Here is a 24376-nt window from a genome sequence, read left to right on the forward strand (position 1 = left end):
CACTGTACACTGTGGCCCACCCAGAACAACAGCACTCTCACGGAATATGAAGCAGAGCATCATTTCCAAGACTTCTGAGCTGCATCACCCCTGCCAAAAACAAGGACGAGATGTGTATTTCATAGAGGATAATGGCTCTGCGGAAAAAAACCCATACACTTGGTTCCAATGGAGGTGTAATGTCCACATCCTCCTCAACGTAGACAAACCAGCCAGCCTCCTTTTGCCTCCAACTCATCATCTGAGAAATGAGAAAGACCAAGCTTGGGCTCAAGATAAAACAGCATCTTTTAATTGAAGGACTTCAGGGGACAATTCTTGTTGTTTCCATCAGCTGAGACTGGGCAAGCATTCTCATATTCAGAAATGTTTTCAGCCTCCTTTATAAAGAAACAGTACTGCTAAATTTAATATGTGAATTTTATTTTGTAGAGGGAATATTATTTGCAGCATGCTGCCCCAAGTCACAGTGCTGCTTAAAAGGACTGAAACTGCCATTCCCAGACTATGTATCTCCTAATGTGCTAGGAGCATGACTTCCAGGTAGCTGGTACTTAACTGGGCAGTCTTCATTTTGGATATTTATTTAGTCTAATTAAAATTTTAAACCAACATAAATACATTCTTTTTAAAAAGTCTTTTGACAAGATTATCTTGAGTATGTAGAAAGGAACCCTGAGCCTAGACCTTGAGTTTTCTCAATCTCATAGCAGAGATCAAAGAGCTTCTCAGAACCCCCATAGAAGAAAATCAGCTATTTTCCAAAAGAGCTAAAAGATACAGTTTTTGAGTTGGATGATGGGGGTGCTGTGGCAAAAAGAAGCTCTGGACCGGATAGCCTCTTGACCAAACAATACAATATTTGGGCTCCATTCCCAGAAACACTTTTTTAAAAAGTCTTGTCAAAAGACTTTTTTAAAAAGAATGTATCATCCTTGCCCAGTGCATCCCTGCCTAACTGCTGCTTGAATATGCAAGACTAGACCTCATGGTGTGGTTTGTCCATTGAAATTGGACAGAAACCCTACTTAACAGCCAGTGGTATATGAGATAATATTCTTCTTCTTCAGGCATGAGTGTTGGTTTAGGATATGAATGTTCAGTGTTAGATGGAAACTTATGAGGAAATCATCTCAGCCATCAGATCCACCTCAACAGTGAGCTCTTGGGACTCTGTATGGCTGCCTGGAGCACTCTGCTGACAGAGATGTGAGGCCACATCTGGCTCTCATGAAGAGTGCTGTGATCAGTGATGTCTGCCAGGGGTGGGGGCATACAGAGTTCCTGGACTTGTTCTCTGTGGCTCATACACACCTTAAAAATCTCTAATTGTGTAAATGAGAAAAATAAAGCCCTGCAGAGACAGAGTCAGGAAGAAAATAGAGCTCTTGTGACTATACTTAATCTTATTCTCATGACATCACACTAACTCAAAAAAGAAAAAAAATCCTTTATTGACATTATGAAACTCAAAAGCTCTGAAAATATATTACTCAAATGGAGGGGGACTTAAACTAACATGGGGCTATTTACCATATTTGTAATGTTTGATTATGGAATACTGCTTCAGCTCTTGCAGTATTCATCAATATATGTTTTCTAGTAGAGGCACAGCATTTCTTTTATAAAATTTGAAATCATTTGAAATCTGAAGCACAGCTTGGCCCAGAGGTTTTGGATAAGAGATGGCAAGCCTGTACTGTACCCCTGCCTATGGCTACAGGGGTACAGTAGGCAGAAAGACCCCCGAAGATATCCATGCCTGAGTCCTCAGAACCTGTGAACATGTTATCTTACATGGAAAAAGGAATTTTGCATATGATAATTACAAGCTATGGATCTTAAAAATGGGATTATCCTGGATCATCCTAAGGGAGAATTTAGGAAAATTTCTGCACTTTTGCCACTGACAGATTGCTCTCCAGGACTAAAGATTCTTTCCCCAAGGTGTCTCTTTCTAACATGCCCACCCCTCTCCAATCCTGCCCTCCCTAACCAGCCGCCCAATCCCCTCCTGGAACCTGGTTAAACCCTGCCTCAGTCAATGCTTCTGCTTCTCTTCTCCCCAGAGGACTGAACTCCTAAGGATGAAGACCTTGTCTGATGCCTCCCTCCATAACACCTGTCATCGCCCGTATGGACCCTCAACATTCTCTGGGGGAATGACTGATTCTGCCACAGCAGCCTGATGGTGCAAGGTGGTGAAGTATTCACCCCTGTGAACAGACTGAAGGCAGCAGAGGCCACCTTCCAGAGTTCCAGGTTAAAACAACTCCTCCAATTTGTACTGGGACTTGTAGTTTTCAGAGCATTTCCAAATGCATTGCCTCTTGTGATTTTTACCCCAAAACCCATGAGGTAAACAAGGCAGGTATTTTTAATTTTCCATTTCAATGGACTAGAAAACAGGCTCCAGAAGGTTCTAAGACTTGCCCCACTAGCCCCAGTAACAAACCCTGCAGCGTGTACTCGGCCTCACACCCTAGAGACAGACATGGAGGCTGTGCTCAAGACTCAAGGCACATGCAGGGAGAAACTGACCAGCAAGAAGGGTGGCCTGAGAAAAACACCACCCACCTTCCGTGTGAATCTGCCTGGCCGTCGGCTCCAGGCAGCTGGACTTAATCCTGTCTATTTCTCTATGGCTTCCTCACGCCGCCTTCTTTCCCTTTCTCCACGACTTTCTACTGAGGAAGTTCTGCTTAATTTAAAGCAATGAACACCCTGGACTAAAGCATCCTACTAAGAGTGAAAAAAAAGGCCCAAAACTAAACTGATCCCTGCAGTGGCAGTGTGACCACTCAGACACAGGTGTGAGTGTCCTTCCCTGGCAGACAAGGAAATGGACCCTGAAAGGAAGGGGGCAGTCCCAGCTCCATCCCTACCTTGGGCTTGCCCTGTCCTCGACTCCCCGAATCAGAGACCAAAATATTTCACACTTCCTATGATCAGCATGAGATGAAACAATGCATATCTGTCTTTTGAGAGCTGTGCAGACCTACAGGTATCTAAAAGGCCCAATTCCTCACCCTAGCCACTACTGCTCCAACCAGCCTGCCATGGGTAAAGAGGTAAAAATATCCGTGGGTAAAGAGGAAGGACAATGAAGAAGAAACTGGGGGGTTTACCCCAACTCTACATGGGCCAAAGAGGGCCCTGACTCCATGTCTGTCCCCATCCTTTTATGAGATGATCAGAACAGAGCTGGACAACACTGGTAATGGAAATGCAGAAATTCAGTGGACTCTTCTGCCTCGGTACAAATATAAGGAGCCAAGGTTAACTAAAAGCACTGCATACTCTAAGTGACCGACTCTTCCACAAAAGCTTCCGCGGTGCTGAGTGTGCACCGATGTTTGGGTTGAATCTAACTTTTGCCCACTCTCCACAGGACTTTCAGATTCAGGTCTGCAGTACTTTATTAGAATCTGGGCCAACGATGATCATTTCCAGCGATGATCTGTCATGGGAAAATTTATCAAAAATCTAACCAGACTACTTTAGTAAATCCATGGCTGATTTTCCTTGAAGATTTTTTTATAATCCTGGAAGACTGATGACTCTTTAAATCCTGCCACGGTTATGTTATCACTAAGTTCAATTGAAACTGGAGATTTTTACGATAGGTTTTAGGTCTTGCATGACACTGGAATGCTGCAGACAACATTCCTTAGATATTACAGTTAAAAAACGGTAGTTGAAACTTGTAAATCCTCACCGAGGAACCAGAATTGCATTTTGGAAATGTATCAGATGACTCAAAGCTGGAGCCTGGATTCCTCATCAGAGTTCTCCTCTGAAGGAGATGGTCTCGGCTAGGCAGTGAGCTCGTTTTTAAATATGTCAAAGTTCTGATGAGTGGTAACTGAAGCAGATATGTGGAATCCAGGACACCCAGGTCTGTGATTTGGAGGCGAATCATGTAATCTCTTTGAACATCTGTCTCTTCATCTGTACAAAAGAAATGCTAATACTTGCATTGTTTGCTTCTCAGGAGTGTTGTGAAATGAATGTAAAATGCAGAAACGACAGGAGAAAAAGCTTTGTGGACTCTGAGTCAGATTGAACGTGCTTTTTTCTCATGTATAACATCAGCCTCCATCCACCACTACCACCTGAGCAGCTCCAACCAGCTCATCTCCCCCATCCCCCATCAGCTTGTCCTCCAAAGGCTCCTCTTCAGGCTGCTGGTCTCCCTCTCCCCAGGGACCCAGACTTAGGAATTTGGGCCTGCTGCCTTGTCCATACACCAAGTGTGATCCAAGAAAGTTCAGTTCCTTTCAAAATATAAATCTGGGGCCTGGGGAAGAAGCTAGCCTAGCATGCGTGAGGCCCCACCTTCGATCCCCACCACTGCAAAAATGAAGGGGGAAAAGAAGTTCAAAATACAAATCTGATCAGGCCAATCCTTTGCTCAAAAATCACTGACAATTTCCAATTATTCTTTTTAAAAAAGGGCTAAAACATGTAAGTCGTCCCCAGTCCCTGTTGTGTCTGGTCTCGCCCTCCTCCCACCTAATCCAATGTTCTCCTCCCCCTCTGCATGGTTCCTCCAAAGCCTTTTCTCACACTGCAGTGGAACCACTGGCCCCAGTGGTCCTCTGGTCACCATCGCAAGCTTATGTCTTCAGTAAGGCCACCCTGGACCCCCTGGCAATGCCCAAGTCCTGAAGGAATAGGGTACGTTTTGGTTGAAAAATCTATTCCTTTCTAAGGAGCATTTATGTCATTTGAAACCTGTCACATGGAGAATCTCCCTGCCTCCCAGTCATAAAGTTAATGAAAGCAGTAATTGTTTTTACTCCAACACTGTCAACTCAAGGCCTAGCACACAATGGGGACTCAAAATACTGGAGATTGAGCCCAGGGGTGCTCCACCACTATGTTACATCCCCAGTCCTTTTTATTTTATTTTGAAATAGGGTGTCACTAAATTGCTCAGGTTGGCCTCAAATGTGTGATCCTCCTGCCTAGCCTCCTGAGTATCTAGATTTACAGCTTGTAATACTTTAAAAAGTATTTTATAGCCACCGTGGCTAGCTTTAGAATACTTTTTAAAGGAAGGAGCAAGTCAATCAATCTTGGGATCCTTTCCTCACTGCCTAAATTTAAAAGTTTAATTAAGAGGGGAGAGAAAAGTGAGCTAACTAAATATCTAATATATGTTAGGCATTTAAATAAGTGCTTTGTACTTATTGTTTCATCTGTTCATTATTAAATTATACCAAATTGTACTAGCCTTCTATGACCATGGTACAAATTATGTTAAATATGGTGGTTTAAAACAACACAAATTTATGATCTTACATTTCTGTGGGCTGGAAATCTCACATTAGCCTAAAACCAAGGTTTCAGCAGAGCTGTGTTCCTTCTGGAGACCTGAAGGGGAACCTGATTCCTTGCTTTTTTAATCTTCTAGAAGCTGCCTGACTTCCTTGACCCCTTTTTCCACCATCAACACCAGCAACATCACATCTCTCTGGCCATTATTCTATGCCACATCTCCCTCTGACTCTGCCAGTTGGGATCACTGGAATGAACGCAGGTAATCTCCCATCTTAAGGCCACAGAGGCAAAGTTGCTTTTCTCATGGAAAGCAATGCATCCCCAGGGGCTAGGAGTCTGGATGGATGTCAGTGCCACTATTCTGCCTAACAGGTAGGCTGGGTGGTAGATGAAGGATGCAGAATCAAATGGTGTCTCATAGTTCAGAAAGGCTCACTAAAGTGGTTGCTGCTTCATTATTTTATAACTAAGATCGCGTGAGGAAACATTTCTGAGAAGGTGTACTAAAGGAACTGCATTAGCTTCTCAGGGCTGCTGCAACAAATTACCATAAACTTAGTGGCTTAAAGCAACAGATACTTATTCTTCACACTCCCACAGCCTTAAGTGGGACATCAAAGTGTCGGCAGGGGCTGCGCTCCTCCTAAGTGCTCCAGGGGAAGCCTTCTTGCTTCTTCCAGCATCTGACCTTGGCTTGGTGGAGCCTACCTGCACTCCACCTGTCTGCACTTGGCCTCTTCCCTGTGTTCCTGTCTCTCAACTCTCCATTTGCACTTCTTTTATAAAGACGCCTGCCACTGGATTTAGTGCCCACCCTGAGTCCGGGACAATCTCATCTTGAGATCCTTAACTTAATTACATCTGCAAAGACCTATTTCTAAATAAGCTCCCACTCTGAGTTTCTGGGTGGACATGAATTGGGGAGGACACTATTCAACACAGGCAGGGCTTATAAAAGGCATAAGTGTGTTACTAAGTGGACTGTACACTGGTGGAAGATGGCCTGCCACACTTAAATGCTCACACCAGCCATAAAGCTCATCTGCCACCTCGAGCATGCTACTGTCAGAGCAAACTTAGCAAACATCACAGAGACCCCAAAAGCATCCTCTCTGACCCAGGGGAAGATGAAAAGCAGAAACGTAAAACCTGTCACCCATCTAGTTCCCTGTTCCTTGTGCCTAACAAGTGTGTCCTTCTCCCCTGCCCCATCTCTTTCTATATGACAGTTTGACAGATATCTGAGGGATGGGACAGTGCCACCCTTCCTTGTAATTTTTATGACATGCTTCAAGAATAATAACCATGGTATCTATTTTAGTTTATATTTTAATCTTTTGAAAAAATCTCTAGGAAAATGCTGTCATTCAAGCATAAAGCTAAGCAGGCCTACCCTAAGCTCCTAAAGGAGATTTTTGTGGTTGCTCTTGTTCTTCATGCAAGTGGGTCTCAGAAAGGAAGCTACCTGAGGGGAGGCTGGTGTTAAACATGTTGAGAACAACCTGGCCTGGAAAGGCTCCAGTGCCTCACTGGGCATGTGGGGAAAGTGCCCAGAACTGACCCGCAGACAGGCACAAATTTTAGAATTTTGTACTCCTAAATATTCTGAACCTCACAACTGTAGCTCTTTATAAAGCATCATCATGCTCCTCATATTAGTGAGACAATCAAACACACGAGCTAATAGTTACAGAATGAGCTGGGGTTCCTGAAGAACTGGGGGTGAAGAAGACCTTTGACAGGTTGCTGAACCACACCTGGCCTCAGTTTCCTCACCTGTAAAATGGGCAATATGCTGTTCAGACTGCTGCTGTGAGGACCCAATGAGACACTCAGTCATAACCACCCATGACTGCTGTTAATTGTTAGAGTATTACCAGGACCCAGAAGTATACAGAACAGATAGCCACGTCCCCATTTGACTGTGGGACAGAATTCAAGAGCATACAGTGAAGCAAGGCTGGGACTAAATAGAAATCAAACAACTGCAAATCCCCTGTTAACGTTCAGTATAATTAAACTTCTAGCAGAAGAAAGTACTTCCTAAATTGAGTTTTATTGTTCTTCCAAACTATAATCCAAGCAGCAAGTTATGTTTGAGTTTTTTAAACCACCTGGGCCATAAGAGAATTCATACCAGCTCTGAGTAAAAAGTTCTATTGTGTTGGGGAAATAACTATCCCTGAAATCAGAGGCAGAATCAAGGAAGCCAAAGAGGCATTGAGATTTGGAGTCTGCAATAAAAAGGGAAAGACTCAACAGAACACCATTTAAACCATAAATGTACCAAGTCTGGCCCTCTGTCTGTCTTTGTTAATAAAGTTTTATTGGAACACAGCCATGCTCATTCATTTGTGTATAGTTGCAACAGCACTTATTGGGCCCACAAAGCCTACATTGTTTGCTATGTGGACTTCTACAGAAAAAAATTGAGGACATCTATTGTAGAAGACACCTTCTTCATGAAATAGAAGCTAAACAAATCCCCCCAGTGAAATGAATAGCAGGACCTGAAAGGTGGGAGGTGTTTTCCCCAAGAAAGCCAGTTTAAGTTCCTGATGCATGGCTACATTTATCTTAGTGGCCCCAGTACCTACATCTCCCCCAGTTTGAGAATTCTGCACATCTGTAACATGCAAGACTCACCTGGGTTTTCTTTTCTTCCAGGATGCATGCTGATCTGGATTCTTGCCTCACTTCTTCCTCTTCTGCCACTTTCTTGCAGGCACTCTGTGTTTTCCAGTTATTTGGTGTTTGCGGATCAGAGCACTGTGATTTTGTTTTCAAGTTATTGGTGAATTCTTCAGACTGAGTTTTTCTGAAGAGAAACAAAAGTGAAATTATCAAAAGCATCCTTCAACGTGGACAGCTTGTCTGAAGCAGATGTCTACACTCAGACTATGTGAAAAACAGTAACAGATTGCTTATTATAGTGCTTATAATCTGCCAGACCTCTTGCTAGATACTTTACAGACATTAACTAAGTCCTTGTACCAACCCAGGGAGGAAGGATTGCTTTGTTAGAAGAGGCTCAAAGAAAGCTTATAATTCATCCAAGACTACATAGTGGCATAGCCAGGATTTAAATTTAAGTCTGCCCAATTCCTGGTTCAGAAGTCAGGCTGCAAGAGGACACTGCCCTGCTCTGATCAGTCGGCAAATACTCCCTTGTGCATTTATGTGTTAATGTCCCACAGATTGGCAGATGGCGTCATCAGCCTTTGGGGGCTGAACTGAGGTCCTCGCATCTATTCCAACATCCATTTTACCAACTCAGTTGGGCTATTAACACCACTGCCCGGAGCTAGGGGAAGGCAACCAAGAGAGGGTGGCTTCCCAGAGGCCACCCTGTGCACCTGGCAGAGGGGATCACCGCCTGCCTCAGGGTTCCCCAGGTTGTGCCAATGCGTGTTCAAAACGGCCTCACTCTCCACAGAAGATCCAAGGGGCCTTCGAGGCACCCTAGAGCAAGGCCCTCCATCTCCCTCTACTCACCCAGGTACATCCCAAGCACTCAGAAGAACTCATTCCCCAAAGAGCCGTTCAAAGTCAAGTAGGGGATCTTGATTATGCCCTCCACCTTCACCTTCCTTCCTGACCTTCTGTAGCTGGAAACTCAACTTATCCTTCAAGGCTCGGTCAGATTTCACCTCCTCTGTGGGTCAGGACAGGTTCCTCCCTGGGCTTGGTTAATTCTTGGTTTATGCCTTAACCACAGCTCACAGCGTGGCCTGCATCGGCTGCAGGTGGTGGTGTGTCAGCCTGTGCCTCCTCCTACACTGGAAGCTCCCTGTTCCTCTTTGAATTCCCAGTGCCTGGTACAGTGGAATGACCAAAAGGGCCTGAGCACTCAGCTGCCTGCAACTGAGCAGTCTTCTTCCTCAAAGGCCTGACATCGGAACAGCCTCTCAACCTCCTGTCACTCAGCCACAGCGCCCGCACTGCTCCACCACAACCCCAGTGAAGCCTCCGCTGATGGCTTCGGAACCTACATCCTCGTGCAGATCAGCAGCACGTGATCTGACAGCACTGTGGGTGGGAATGAAGGGAACCACTGAACATCTACAGAAACATTCCAGAAAGATCAAAAGTGATGCTTACAATCTTCAGAAGCCACTGTGAGCAAGAAGCATCTTTGCAGCGTCTTAACACCTAGCCAGTCTCTTACGGGCGTGCGGATCTCCTACCTGAGCTCCTCAGCTTCCTGCTCGGTTCTCAGCCGCTCCCTCTCAGCAGTGATCTCACTGCAGAGCACATCGTAGGGCTTATCCAGATGGTGTTCGCCCATCACCCAGACCCACACTTCCTTGTCCGCTCCCAGTTTCCAGTGGACAGATTTGCCATTCTCTGCAAATGAGACAAAATGTGGGTTGAATAAATACCTTGAATCATGGGACACTATGATTCCCCAATCAGTAAAGTATTTAGGGTTTTGTGGGGGTGTGGGGCGGGGGGGGGACAAATAAAGCAAATGCTTCCAACCTGCTCAGGAATAAGCAGCATTCATGGGTAGCAATGACAGGAGTGACAGAGTAGCAGCATTGTCACAATTGTTTAAAAATATTATGGCCATGGTTTTTTCACATGCCCATTTTGCAGGAATGGTAAAAAGCATTTGTGGTTTGCCTTATCCTTTAGGGTAACAGTTGCTGTCAGGTACCATAGCCTCCGAAGTCTAAGTATGTGCCCACACTGGGCATGACCCTAGAGACCAGCCAAGAGGTACAGTACCTATAACCCCAAATTACACAGATGCTCAAGGGTTTGGGGCCTCTAGTGTCTTCATAGGTTTCACTGGTGTGTTAGATAGTGGCATTCAAATCCTGGCTCTGCCACTCACCAGCTGTGTGACTTGGACACACTAATCTCTTGAAGACTCTATTTCCTCTTTTACAAATGGTGAGACCAACATCTACTATACAGAATTGCTGTGCAAGGTAGGCAGGCTGGGGATGCCAAGTCCTTCCCCTGGTGCCTGCCACATAATAGGAGTTCAATAGAGGTTAAATGCTGCCACCCAGCCTATTATTTACTAATACGGCTGCCTCGAGATCCACACCAGCTTGTGAGAAGATGATACCACCAGGCAGTGTGACACTTGATGAAGAGACTTAAACAACCCTTGCTTACAGTTGGTCTCACAGGTTGTATTATGTTCCAGTTCCTGTGCTCCTGAAATGTGCCCACACTGGGCATGACCCTAGAGACGAGCCAAGAGGTACAGTCCCTAAGTCTATGGCCCTCCTCGGATCATAGTGTGGTCCAAAGTTGTTCTTAGACAAGACCCCAAACTTCTCAGTGGTGTTGAGTGTGTGAGGGAGGGCACCATCGGAAACATGACCAAGCCCAGCCATGCTGTGAGGGTCAGAAGTCCACACTGTCTTCTTACACCCAGTGGAAGAAGGTTTCCAGTTACAGTCTCATTGTGTTGTTGACTTATTTTGTACCATTACCTCAGAAAAGCAGGCTACTCAAAGGCAGACTCCATCTTTATTTTGGCACTTTCTACTCTTCCTGGGGCAAAGGATGCTGCCTGCAGTCTAAGAAAGCTCTAAACAGAGCCGCTTGGTAGGGTGGAGGACAGACTCCTATACCCTTCTCTACCAAAGGATTCAAAAGTATCATTGAGCAGGAAACTGCCCTGACACTGTTTTCACAAGTGAACCAACAGTGCCGGTGGTACCCGGGTAAGGGAGGGAAGATGGATCCATGTGCCCTGTGTGTGGGGGGGGTGCCAGCCCAAGCACTCCGGATGCTTCAGGAAATGCCTCATGGTTCATTAACCTTAGAAAGCCGTCATACTTCATAAAACTCCTTTTATTACACCCACTCGGGGCAACTAATAATATTTTTACGATGTCCGCATCTCAACCCTCACCCAAGTAACTCTCTACTAATATTTTTTTTGACAGCAGAAGATACCCAAAGAGGGTAGTGGCAGTCTGCCAAGAGAGGCCAAGAGGGAGAGCTGAGAGATTCTGCAGCTCAGCTAGGACAGCCCTCACAGTCTCTCCCCAAACCCAGCCCCCGGAGAGCACAACAGGCTGCAGGCAGAAGCAACAACTCATGGGGAAGAAGTCCTTGCTCTGAGGTGGGAGAAAGAAATCTAGGATCACAGGTGAGCAGGGAAAGGTGCCTAGGGACTGAAGGCAAAGAAAAGAGGCAAAGTAGAGGACTAGAGTCTGGGAATTTCAAAAGGAGGGGAGTCTTAAGAGTATGGTAAAAATAATAGTAATAGTAGTAGTAGTAGTAATAGTAGTAGTAGTAGTAGTAGTAATAGTAGTAGTAGTAGTAGTAGTAGTAGTAGTAGTAATGGTTCATGAGCAAGAAGGAAGAGAAGTAGATGTAAAATATTAGATTTTGCCAGATGTTCAAAACTGGGCTCTCAGCAGAGCGGCACTGACAGTGATCTCTATTCCAACTCATCACTTCCAGGGGCTCAGAAATGGGGTCAGAAAGCAAAGAGACTGGAGGAGCTTCCAGGGTGTCACTCAACTCCCTGAAGCTGCTGCAGGGTGAGGAAGTCCTTCTAGCAGGATGGGTGTCCTACCAACTCCGACACCTTCAGCTTCCTACCAAGATAAGGGATGCCAATCAAGGTGGCTGCCCTCGGTCACTCATTCCATGTAGCAGAAACTGGGTTCCTACTATGAACAAGCAGGAGAGCTAGATGCTGCAGGGGATACCGGGAGGAAACCCACACACGAGTCTGTTTTCCTGCAAGAAACCTAGAATCTAAGGGGGAAAGGACCAGGATTAGGCTATTTACCTAGTGAATTTTCATTACCTACCTACACACGCCAGGCACTGAGGGAGAGGCAAGTGAGCACTCATGACAAGAAAGACCAGTCCCTGTCCCCAAGGAACTCACATTCTAGTTGGACAATTTTACAAAGGACAGGCGGCCCATGTGGCTGGATTCAAGGAAGGATTCAAATATAATGCCAGAGCTTTGAAATGCTCCAGCCGGGAGGGTGGTAGCCAGAAACAGTGCTATCAAGAACATTTATCTGTTGGGGAACAAAATAAGGAGCTGTTTGGAAATGCAGGATAACATTTTGTTTTACTAGAAATCTCTGTGGAGACATCCAGTAGACGTCTGGACTCCCTCTGGAGCTGAGAAGGCGGGAGACAGCATGAACTTGAGAATGACCTTATAGATGCTATCAGCGAAGCCACTGGCATAGCAGAGTTCACGAAGAGGATGAAGTCCAGAGGGAAGCTTGGAAAAGCCTGCGCTTCATCAGGAACAGAAGGAAAGGGGGAGAAAGAGAGCCCTGGTTACATGTAAACAAACGTAAAAGGCAGAGGATTCCGGTCCCCAAATAACTAAGTAACGTAGAAGGAGACTGGGGGAAGCCACCACTGGATACCCAAGAGAGGAAAGGAGGGGATCACAACAGCCTCTGACTTGGGAGAAGGTAGTTTCAGAGCCACAGGAGGGGGACAGGCCTCTCAGGCGGGAGGGAGGATGGAGAGAGCTGGTGCAGGCCATGGCTGTGTGCTCTGGAGAAGTCTATCACTGGAGAGGAAGAAACGTCAGCCTTCGGCTCAGTTAATGTCACTACACGTAGGCACTGTGCTGCAAAACTAAGGGGCAGAAAGCACAGCATAGGAGCAGCGTCAGCTAAAAGATCTCTGGGCATGGGAAACATGGGCAGGGGTTGTCCCCGAGTTTTTGGAAAGGAAGAGTGTAAGGAGGCCAGGGAGGAAGTCAGGGGGATGTGGCCACCTCAGAGGTTCCTGAAAACATCTTCTCTAACCAGCTTTTCTAGAAAAGAGGATCAGTCCTGCGCAGTACCACACCATAAAGAACTTCCAAGCAGAGGCAAGGATCCACACCATATTCTGCAGGGAAATGGTCTCTCAAGTCAGAGATGGAGCTACACACAAAACCTCTAAGGAAGCAATGTTACAAAATGTGACATAAAAGTGGGGTGGCCAGGAATATTCCATCTATATGACAGCATGAGACTGCTCACAATGCCCTCGTGTCTGATTTATCCCCGTGTGGCAGGTCTAGCAGGGGTGCAGGAGGGAGAGACTCGGGCATCAGTGTGCAGCGAAGGCCAAGCTCAGGCCCTCTGAAGGCAGGATGCGCTGCGGGGAGTCAGCTCCTGGTCTCCACCCTGACTAGATGCAGCTCAGGAGGACCCTCGTGGAATCTGTGTGAGAGAGAGAAAGGGGAGAGAGGAAGACAGACAGAGGGAGAGGATTGTGTCCTCTGTTCCCCAGGGGGAAGACAAGCTACTGGGTGAACAGAATCCAGAGAGAATCAACGGCCTCCTATAGTGCCCCAGGAACATATTTACTATTACAGTCATTATTTCATGGGGGATTGACTCTAGGACCCCCTATGGACACAAAAATCATAAATGGATAAGAATATAGCTCAGAGCACTTGCCTAGCATGTGTGAAGCCCTGGATTCAATCCCCAGCACTACGAAAAAATAAAAGAAATGTTTAAAAGGGACAAACCCACAGATGCTCAAGTCCCTTATATAAAATGGTGCAATATTTGTATAGAACCCATGCACCCTCTGGTATATTTTAAATCCTCTCTAGATTATTCATAAAACCTAATAAAGCATAAATACTGCATAAATAGTTGTTATACTGTGTTGTCTAGGGAATCATGACTCAAAAAAAAGTCTTCACATGGTCAGTACAGATGTAATTTTTAAAAGATCTTCTCAATCCTAGTTGGTTAAATTCAGGTCCTACAGTTAAGGGGGATGACTATAAATACAAGGGGGGCCCTACCAGGGCAATATGAGCAGAATACCTACCAATAACAAGGTTGTTGAAATACTGAGATCCCTCCGTAAGCTGCTGCCCCAATGTCCCATGTAGAATCCTCCATCACTCGGTCCTGTCCAGTAGCCCCCCGCCCCCGCCCCGCCTGCAACTGATCCAGAAATCAAAAGCTGCATGAAGGCTGGCAGGGGGCCCAGGGCTATGACCATGTCCATGCTGACTGGCTGAAACCCATGCCATCTCCATCATTAAATACCTACTCTTATTAACTCTATTTTACCACAAGGGCACAGGGCTCAGGGAAGTGAATAACTTGAGAGGCACTGCGTAGAGACAAGAATTCAAAAACCAGAGTCCATGACTGCAAAACCTGAGTTTAGGGCGGTCCTGTAATGTGTAGTCCAAATGGAAACCCTGAGGACAAAAGGGGACCACCCAAAAGGGACACCAGGATAACAAATGTGAACAGGATTCTGCAGGCAGGCTGAGCACGGTCATCCTGTTCTTTCCTATCCCCACAGGGCAGGATGAGATGCAAAATGCTCCATCTAGCCTCGTGCTCATTTTAATGAAGGCCAAGGCCAGCTGCTATGGGACTTCTGGAAATGACTTAAAACTGTTGCTTTCCCCATTGTTTGCTAGATTTGTTAGAACCTAGCAGAGGGGGACGCTGAACCCAGCAGTGAACTGAACCCGGCAGTGGGGGACGCTGCAGTCTTACTGAACACCCTAGGGCCAAGGGAAGGGAAGAGTAGGCAATGCCCGTGGTGGTGGCATAAACCTATGGCTTTGTCGCTATTTCAGAAAAAGTAAGGCTTTGAATAAAGGAACTTGCCTTTGGTAACACTAAGAATCCGACAAATGAATTTTCTCATCTGTCACAAGGGCACATGAGAGAGACCCTCCTGCACCATGAGCAATGACCAGATCCCACCCTCATGATGGACACTCAATCAAACAAGTGCTGGGAAACCCTCTGCCAAGTGACTGTGTCTTCTCTTTGTTTCTGGACAGAATCACACTGGAGATACTTCTAGAAGATGATGTACAATCAATCAACAAATACATGAAAAAATGCTCATCATCTCTAGCAATTAAAGAAAGGCAAATCAAAACCACTCTAAGATTTCATCTCACTCCAGTCAGAAAGACAACTATTATGCAAACAAACAACAATAAGTGTTAACGAGGATATGGGGAAAAAGGTACACTCAGACACTACTGGTGGGACTGCAAATTGGTGCAGCCAATATGAAAAGCAGTATGGAGATTCCTTGGAAATCTGGGAATGGAACCATAATTTGACCCAGCTATCCCTCTCCTCGGTCTATACCCAAAGGACTTTAAAACAACATACTACAGGGACACAGCCACATCCATGTTTATAGCAGCATAATTCACAATAGCTAAACTGTGGAGCCAACCTAGATGCCCTTCAGTGGATGGATTTAAAAAAATGTGGCATATATACACAATGGAATATTACTCAGGAATAAAAGAGAATAAAATCATGGCATTTGCCGGTAAATGGGTGGAGTTAGAGAAGACAATGCTAAGTGAAGTTAGCCAATCCCAAAAAAACAGATGCCAAATGTTTTCTTTGATATTAAGAGGCTGATTCATAGTGGGATAGGGAGAGGGAGCATGGGAGGAGTAGACAAACTCTAGATAGGGCAGAGGGGTGGGAGGGGAAGGGAGGGGGCATGGGGGTTATTAATGATGGTGAAATGTAATGATTATTATTATCCAAAGTACAGGTAGGAAGACCCAAATTGGTGTGAATATACTGTGTATACAATCAGAGATATGAAAAATTGTGCTCTATATGTGTAATAAGAATTGTAATGCATTCCACTGTCATATATAAATTTTAAAAAATCATAGTTATACCACTACAATACAGGTTTTCCAAAAATTCTTATAAATAAATAAATAGTGAAAAAAAATCACACAGGAAAAAGGCTCCATGGCAGGTCCCCAATGCAAGCATATGTTTTAGACACATGCACCTTCAAACAACAGTAACTGTCATTAAACCCCAGTTAAGATTAACATGAAGCACATTTGTTCATAGTACCAGTATGGGGAGAATCAGACCCAGGTCTATTCTAGCCCTCACTTCTCAGCTGTTTGCCCCGGGCAAGTTAGTTAAAGGGCCTGAGCTTCACTTTCCTCATTTATAAAATGTAAATAGCAATTCATGCTTCAGGCTTGGTTGTTATTATTTAATGAGATAATATATTGAAGCACTCAGCTCAGAGTCTCATATGCAGCCACTTAATAAATGCTGGCTGGGGCTGCTCGTAGAGTCTAGGGACATACTGTCCAAATGCAAGCCTCATTCATTACATAAAAGAAAAAAGCAGGTGAAGTTAATTTTAATAATGCACTTTATTTTACCTAGGATATCCAAAATATGATTTCAATATATAATGAATATACAATTATTAATGTGTTTTTTAAAAAATATTTTTGAGTATAGATGGACACGTAGTATCTTTATTTATTTTTATGTGGTGCTAAGGATCGAACCCAGTGCCTCATACAGAGAGGCAAGCGCTTTACCACTGGGCTACAGCCCCAGCCCTATTAATGTGTTTTTTATTTTCTTCCTACCAAATCTTTAACATCTGGTAGTTAGCACTTACAGCACAGACTCATGCCCTGTGACCAACAGCCACATGTGGCTCCTGTTGACACTACAGCACAGCACCCCTCTAGACATCTAGTTATACTCCAGCAGGCACAGCAGGTCCACAACTCTCTCCTGCTATAAGAATCACGTTTTCTCACTACAGAAATCAGCAGTGATCTGCTCTATTATTGGTTGAATCCATACTTCTGGTTATTTTTCAGTCCCTTCTACTTAAGCCTTCGAATTACTAAGTGGTAGACAGGTTCCCATGATTCGCAATACAGGCTGTGTGTTTTGTGTATTTATAAAGACCAGATGATAATGAAAGCCTGCTAATTGATGGACAGAATGATGTAACGAAATGGGGGCAGGAACAGGATATCTGTGATGAAAAGTGCAGCCTCCACCAAGCCAAAGCCTGACTCCAAACAGCCAAGAAAAAATAGCATTCAACTCCGTGCAAGGTGGGCTGACGCAGGTCCAGGAGGCCGGGAGCACAGACAGGAAGGAGGGGGGCTCAGGGTGGTCTCAGCACATAAGGGCCTGAGGCTTAGTAGGTCTGCAACTCAGACAGCACCTCCAGGCAGCACTGGACACGATGACACTGCCTTGGGCCATCTGTGGCTTTATTCTCAAAAGCACAGCAAAAAGAAAGAGAACTGCTGTGTTTTTAGGGGAAGTGGGAGAAACCTTTCCCTTTTCTGGACTCAGAAGAGGCACCGATTTAAAGCCAACTACATTTTTCCAAGTGTCAAAGGATTTAAGGCGGTAATAAACTTTTGAGATGAAATACTAACAATGTTCACTGTGTTTATTAACACACTTTTTCATGGCCATTTAACTAATAAAATAACACAGGTTTTCTGACAGATAGATTTGAAACTCTACAAGGAGAAATTAAAGCAAAGAAACTGACACTATTGTCTTCAATAATCACAAGGAGAGTCATTCCGTAACATGAGAAGCCCCAAATAAAAGGTCCAGCCACTGGTCAGAGCCCTTCAGCTCCCTCCAGGCCCAAACTCACTGTACCAACAAATTATGTTCCCAGTGGACATGATGTGCAGAAGAAGCCCAGCTGTACATCCTAAACTCTAGCTAAGGAATGCAAGGAGATGTGTAAACCAGTTCAGAAAGACAAAGGGGTTAAGCTTCAGTTTGTCGGTGCTACTTGTTGAAGGAAAAAGAAATTCTATTTGGGGTAGTGCAATGTGAAATCCACAGAGCTGGGCATCTATGAATGGGTGACCTAACAACTATTACTTATCTTTTCTGAGTCCTGAGTTTCTTACCTATAAAATGGACAATTAATGCCAACTTTGCAAAAAAGTTGTAAAGATTAGACAGAATGTATGTTAAAGAGCTGGTACTATGCTGTTTACTTAGTGCTATATTAATTATATTAACATAATAACAAATGAGATACTCGCATTTGTTTCCTAATCAGTATAAAGCCTTCATTGAAAAAGAGTTAGTGAAGGGCAGCATAAGGTGAAGGTCACTGAACTGACCTTCACTTTGAATCTGTGCATCTATTGGCATGCAAGGGAGCCTCGTTTTCTCAACGCTTGAAATGCTAAGTGTTTTTTTTTATATCTGTACCTTTTCTAATTTAATAAAAAATGATAAGAAGTTGGTTTTGAATGCCTCTGTAAGTCACCTTGAAAACTGTGCTTTTTTAAATAAAGTAGGTATTCATGCATGACAGAATCTGTGTGGTGACAGCAGTGTGTGCTTCTCTGTGTCTGCGTATGTATACTCTTTAAGTCTTAACTTACAAAGAATCACTTCTCCCAAGGTCTCAAAAGAACTTCCAAAACTGTGAGGGAGTCCTTGGTCATGAAGCAGTACATTTGAAAAATTCACTCACATTAAAAATATAGTATTATGATATTTTTTTTCCTCAAGGCCATTCCTTACTTTTTAAGAGGAAGCATTCCTGAAAAATAATTCAAAGAAAAAAATTCTTGAGATCTAAGAAGTACAAACACAGATATTACAAAGATGCTGATACCAGTACTTTGTATGCTAATGGTAGAATACTAGGCCTCTGTCACAATAAGGGGGACAGGGGACAGGGTCCTTTCTTAAAAACCCTCAAATCACACCATAGGGATGACTTTTTTTTTTCCTCAGTGCTGAGGGTAAAACCCAGAGCCTGGTACATGCTAGCCTTCTGCTCTACCACAGAGCAACACTTCCAGTCCCTAGGAGTGACCTTTAACGGCAGCTTAAGGTCAGTCTGGTTTCAGTAAGAGACTTGCTTTACGACAATACAATTCCATGGTAAGTGCTGTGTGTGTGTGTGAATGTGTGTGTGTGTGTGTGCGTACACATGCTCACACATGGGTGCAGGTTTCAAGTTGATAAATCACACTATCAGAATTTCAACATTTAGCATCCACCCACCAAATTACAGCTCACACCAGGAGAGCTTTTGACCGGCGTGAATCGTTCAGACACCCAGCTAACACATTCGCAGCAGAGGCTGCCAGGTCAGGGTTACCTTTCTTTGGTCTGGATTTCACTGGCAAGGACTCCTTTCTTTCCATGGCTGCTTCTCTTTCTTTCCATCGTCGGATCTGTTCCTCCCTCATCTTGAAGAACAGGATCTGTTTCTGCTCTTCACTGAGCTCAGCCAGGAGGTCAGGATCTATGTACATCTCTGACAGTATCTGTCTCAGCATCTTTGCAGTGCGGGAGTCTTTTACACCTGTGGCAAGAGTTCCTGCAGATGGCTTACAGGTGTACCTCCACCAGGCTGGCACCTAGAGGTGTCCACAGACCCTCTCAGAAATGCACAAGATCCAGAAATCCCCACTGAGTGGGACAGGAATTCAGCAAATTGTCTCCTCGCAGCTGTTAGCAAAAACCTGCAAAGAGCAACAAGCCAAATTGGGTCGCATTAAAATGTGACGACGGGGCAGTGGCAGGCTTATAAACAAAGCTTGGAAGAAATACAGTACCATTTCTCATTCCAGGAGAGAAGGAAAGTTGAGGTATCTGTGTTAAGAGTTTGTGTAACCTTTACCCCATAATTTCCAAAGATATCGTGTGGAAAAAAAAAACTAACTTTATACAGGTCAGGGAAATAAAAATTCAGCAGAGGTTTGGCCTTCTCCCAACTAAGCAAACATATTGTTACATCAGAGCTGCCAAACCACCAATTGTATGACTGAAAAAAAAGAACTTAAAAAAAAGTCACAGGAAGAAATTAAAAAGCTCTCTCTAAACAAATTATTTCAAAAGAAAATGCCACTTTTGAGATTTCACACAGACGGATTCACCCCAAACCAAATCAAAACAGCTGTGCTCAAGGAAGAACAAATAATAAAAGTTAGACCACATGCAATTTTTGCATTTCCCCTTGAACATAGCACTAAATAAATACTTCAGCCATCACAAAAGGACAATCTAGTTTCCAGACAACCTACTAGAGCCGTGAGAACAGTACAGGTGCAAAAGAGAACACTCTTGACCATTCTGGAAGGTCACCAGGTTTTAGGCATACCTTTTCCAGATAACCTAATTTAATAAAATCTAAATTTACAGACCACGTAAAGTAGGGCAATGAAGTCACTAGGTTTATAACAAAGGATCTTTGATTTATAAAATCTTCTTTTGAAAGAAGTCACAGACTCTAACATGCATGCACATTGGTTTCAGAGGCAATACTAGGCAGCAGAAATTCCACTAGGTCTTAAACTACTTTACACATATCTGTTTGATTGAATTTTTTTAAATGCCAGCCCTTTATACTTTTATCATCAGAAAGAAATCATGTATATATTTCCTTTTTTGAAACAAAAAAAAAGACATTTGTTTCCATGTCATAGATAGTATAAAACTCTTAGTACAGTTTTTCATAATCACCTACATTCTAAGAAACCACAAATTTGGTGCTTACAGTACCTCAATAATCTCACCATCTGCCCTCTCAAATATCTTGTTTCTCCATACTAAGTCCAAGCACTCTTAAACTTGAGACTGGCCACTTGGCTATGTCATGACCACAATGGTTTCAGCTCCTCTTATTTCTTTTGTTTTGTTATTCATACAGCTGGATTTTTTAATGCTCTTCTCATCTCCTGGGAGTCCCCTTCTTCCCATCCTTCTCCTTCTTACCAAGTTGCTACTTGACTTAGAGCTTGAGATAAGCATGTTCAACAGGTGGATACTACAGTACCTTGCATCTAAAGCACTGACTCACTAATATAGCAAGAGCCTTCATTGAAGCTATAACTGTTCTCACTTACCTGCACCCTATATTCTCCTGCAGCATGGAGAATTCAAATGGAATAGAAAATTAAAAGAATTTTTTTAAAAAAGAATCAAAAGCACTACCACTGACTCTAACTCAATCAGAACTCAACCAGGCATGCCCTCCCAGTACCCTGGCTAAGAGATTTTGCTTTGAGTTGACCTTCAAAGGCTTTCATAGTGCAGAGTTGATGTCTTGTAATAATTTTTTTGGCTTTCTGGTTCTAGCAGCTTCTCATGGGGTGGAACCAACTAAGTCCACACGGAAGGAGAGGTTTGTAGTGGATACTCTTCCTTCACGGAAAGAATCTGGTTCCCTGGCACATTTGACTCCAAGGCTCCAAGATAAAGTGGAAAGAAACCAAAGTGAATAACCCCTTGACATTCCAGGAATGTCCTTATGTGGGCACAAGCCATGACTGCAATGGTCAACTCCCACAGAAATAAAACATGGTAGAAAACAAGGGCCCATGAGGTCTGAGGTTTCTGCCCTGATCCCCAATTTGCACAGGGTGAATCCTTACTGGTGGGATGAGTAGTTAAAGTCTAACGCTGTGAAAGGGCCAAATTCACACTGCTCCCTCACCCCTGCCCAGAGTACTCCTGATAACAAAACAAACACTTCCAGTACCAGCACTCTCTTGAGAGCTTTGCATGTGTTAACTCCCTTCATCATCACAACAACCCTTTGAGTTTGGTCCCATTTCACAGATGAGGAAGATGGTACAGAGGCCTCATCCAGGTCAACTGTCGAGAAGTTTAGCAAAGGCCAAATACAGGAAACATCCCACTCAGTCAGCACTGCCATATCAGCCCAGGTGTGGGCCTTTATTTACCAGGTACTCAGCCTCCCCAACATGCCCTTCCAAAAGACCCCTGGGAGCAGCACAAAGGGTCTAGCCCCTCATGTGTGAGAAGAACTCCTATATAGTCCTGTAGCAGTTAACTACCAGAACTCAATTAATCTTGAGTAGAGGACCCTGGTTTCCTCCTGTCCTCAGAGAACAGGAAGACAACCCAGCTGACAACTGTGGGTGGTCAGGCTGTTGAGTATGCCTGCCATTCTGCGGCTGTTGATTGGCCCTGGTGAAAATTAACTGTCCCCCCACCCCAAGGGTTTCCCCTATAACCCACAGCCCTCCAGCCTGGAGGCACAGCTCTGCCTCTCATGAGCTGGGTAGCTTTGGGCTGTCACTTTGGGTCCTTGGACTCCATTTCTCTGCCTGTGAAATCAGAAGGTCAGTTCAACCGGGGAATCTTCATAACTTTTGGATTATGTAATATAATCTAGTGAGAAATTATCAAGATAAGTGGAGCCAGGGTGCAGGAAACAGAAATGAGGAAATTAACAAACCAGGGATTTCCCCTCTCTCACTCACTCCCAGGACAAGCTGCAGTTGCTAACACTGATTCACACTGAATGACTTTCCCCTCTCTGATACACTCAGTGTAGCAAATGTCCAGTTATTGGAGATCCAATAAAAAGAAAGGCTCATCTAACTCGGTTTTCTTCTTCTACAGCACTTTTCTTAAAAGAAGAGAAATGAGCAGCAACAAGTCCACACCTACTCTTTATCCCAAAAGTCCATTTCTAAAGGCGCCTTTCTAAAGGGTCATACATAGGAATAGTTAAGTCTTCCAGGCTACTCATCCATCTGGTCTGACTTTCACACCTTCCACAGACAATATCCTACAATACATTGTCTTTTCAATGACTCTGAGACCTACACTATAAAAATAAAAAGGCCTGAGGTACAGCATGAATCATAAAAACGTTGTGAAATGGGCAGTTTATAATTTTAATTCTAATTATTTTTAATATCCAAGTCTGTTTTCAGACTTTCAGTTCTCTTACTCAGGTTTATCTTACCAGTCTATCTGCAAAAGAGCTGTTTTTGAGGATAAAATGAATTAAGAGTGATAACAGCAATTTGGCATTTTGTAAATAGGCACCATTCTTCAGAAATGTCAAATTACTGTACCTACAGATTTGCCCAGAAAACTCCAATCATGCCAAATCTATGTCCAAATATGCTCCCCATTAATTAATTCCATTTTCAAATATTGGGTCCAAGTTGTTCTATCACACAAGCAATCAAAGATTTTCTTTTTAACAAGAAAACCTTTGGGGAGGCGAAGAGAATCTAAGTTTAGGAAGAGGCGGGTGCTAGGCTTACTTTTCTGAGACTCTCAGGAAGGGAGACCACTCAGGAAAAACTGCAAACTGTGACGCCTTTGGTCGCCCATAAACCTATGGTCAGGAGCCCCCAGGGGTCTCACTAGGTTGAGGAAGGTCACAGCCCAGCTGACAGGGGTTGCGTTCTGGTCCCAAGGACTCAGGGAGGCGACATAGCAGGGCCCCACGCGGGGGCGCCCCTGGGTGCGGACGCACGGGGAAGGGTGCCCAGCGAGTGCGGCGGAAGCTGAAACCGGTCCCCGGCGCTCTGTGCCCAGGTCTCCAGGCAAAGGCGGTCCTCTCGGCCTCACCCACTGATTGTTCGAGGCTGGTCTTGGGGAGCAACTGCCTGCACAGGCGCTGGGCGTCAGCGTGAGGGCGGGTCCCAGGACGCAGCAGCCAGGGGAGACCACCACTGCCCGGGCGCCGGCGCGGCGCTACCGCTCAAGTCCAGAAACTGGACCAGCCCAGACCCTCCCCGGGACCCCCGCGGAGCGCCCTGCTCCCCGCCTGCGTAACCGCGCGCCGCGTCGCGTGTCGAGCCACACCCCGTCCGGCCAAAGCCGCATCCCCCGCCTCGGGANTTCGGGGACCGCCGCTCACCCAGCCGGCGGCTCCAGACACCGGACACCCGACACCGGACACCCGCCGCCCGCCGGGCCGCGATCGCCGGCTCAGCTAGGCACCTGAGCCCGACCCCGGCGCGGCGGAGGAGGGACCAAAAGGAAGGGCGGCCGGCTGCTGCAGGGACCAAGGCCTCGCCGCCCGCCTGCCCCTGTCCCTGCACCACCCGCGCTCCCCCTCGAGGACCCGCTTCCGCTCTACACGCGCCCTTCTCCCGGGTCCCCTACCGCACCCCTGCACCCACCCACCTGTTTAGGGCCCTGGGCTCGCCTGGGCAGAGTGACCCGAGCACCGCCACGTCCAGGTGGGCCACCAGAAGCTGTCGGAAAAGAGGAGAGAAGGCCGAGGCTCGGCGAGCCCTGCAGCTGGCTGCACAAACACTCAGGCTGAGAGGGCGAACGGCGTCCAGCCCCTGGCCCGGCCCGCCCTTGCCTCCCGCCGCGCCCACTAGTCCGGGTGACTGGCTGGGCGCGCTCGCGGCCCCACCCGGGCGCCTGGAGACGCTCCAGGGCCACTCGCCCGGCAAGGCTTGGCAGCCTGCAGCATCTCGGGACAGCTGTCGTGGTCCGCGGCGGCCCTTGCCACCACCCTCCCCTCTTAGTTCTTTAGAGCTGGCGTCTGCAAGCTGGGCTGGATT

The 24376-nt window shown here is 45.4% G+C and overlaps 1 protein-coding gene across 4 annotated transcripts in view; it reads right to left on the bottom strand.

Annotated features, from left to right (window-relative positions):
* The window catches only part of Sh2d4a (SH2 domain containing 4A), a 64617-nt gene that overhangs the window by 40104 nt on the left and 137 nt on the right, over positions 1–24376 (bottom strand). Inside the window, exons 1-4 of one of the 4 annotated variants that reach the window (XM_015499538.2) lie at positions 23988–24369; positions 19186–19552; positions 9474–9633; positions 7933–8104 (exon numbers count right to left, since the gene is read on the bottom strand). In XM_015499538.2, the coding sequence (XP_015355024.1) occupies positions 7933–8104; positions 9474–9633; positions 19186–19366 (513 nt within the window). In that variant the 5' untranslated portion in view covers positions 19367–19552; positions 23988–24369. Of the gene's footprint in view, positions 1–7932; positions 8105–9473; positions 9634–19185; positions 19553–23718; positions 23848–23987; positions 24370–24376 lie in introns of those variants that run through there. The other 3 variants (XM_048801651.1, XM_015499540.2, XM_015499541.2) reach the window with 3 other exon arrangements.

The sequence above is a fragment of the Marmota marmota genome, unplaced genomic scaffold (genome assembly GCF_001458135.2).
Source record: "Marmota marmota marmota unplaced genomic scaffold, marMar, whole genome shotgun sequence".
NCBI lineage: Eukaryota > Metazoa > Chordata > Mammalia > Rodentia > Sciuridae > Marmota > Marmota marmota.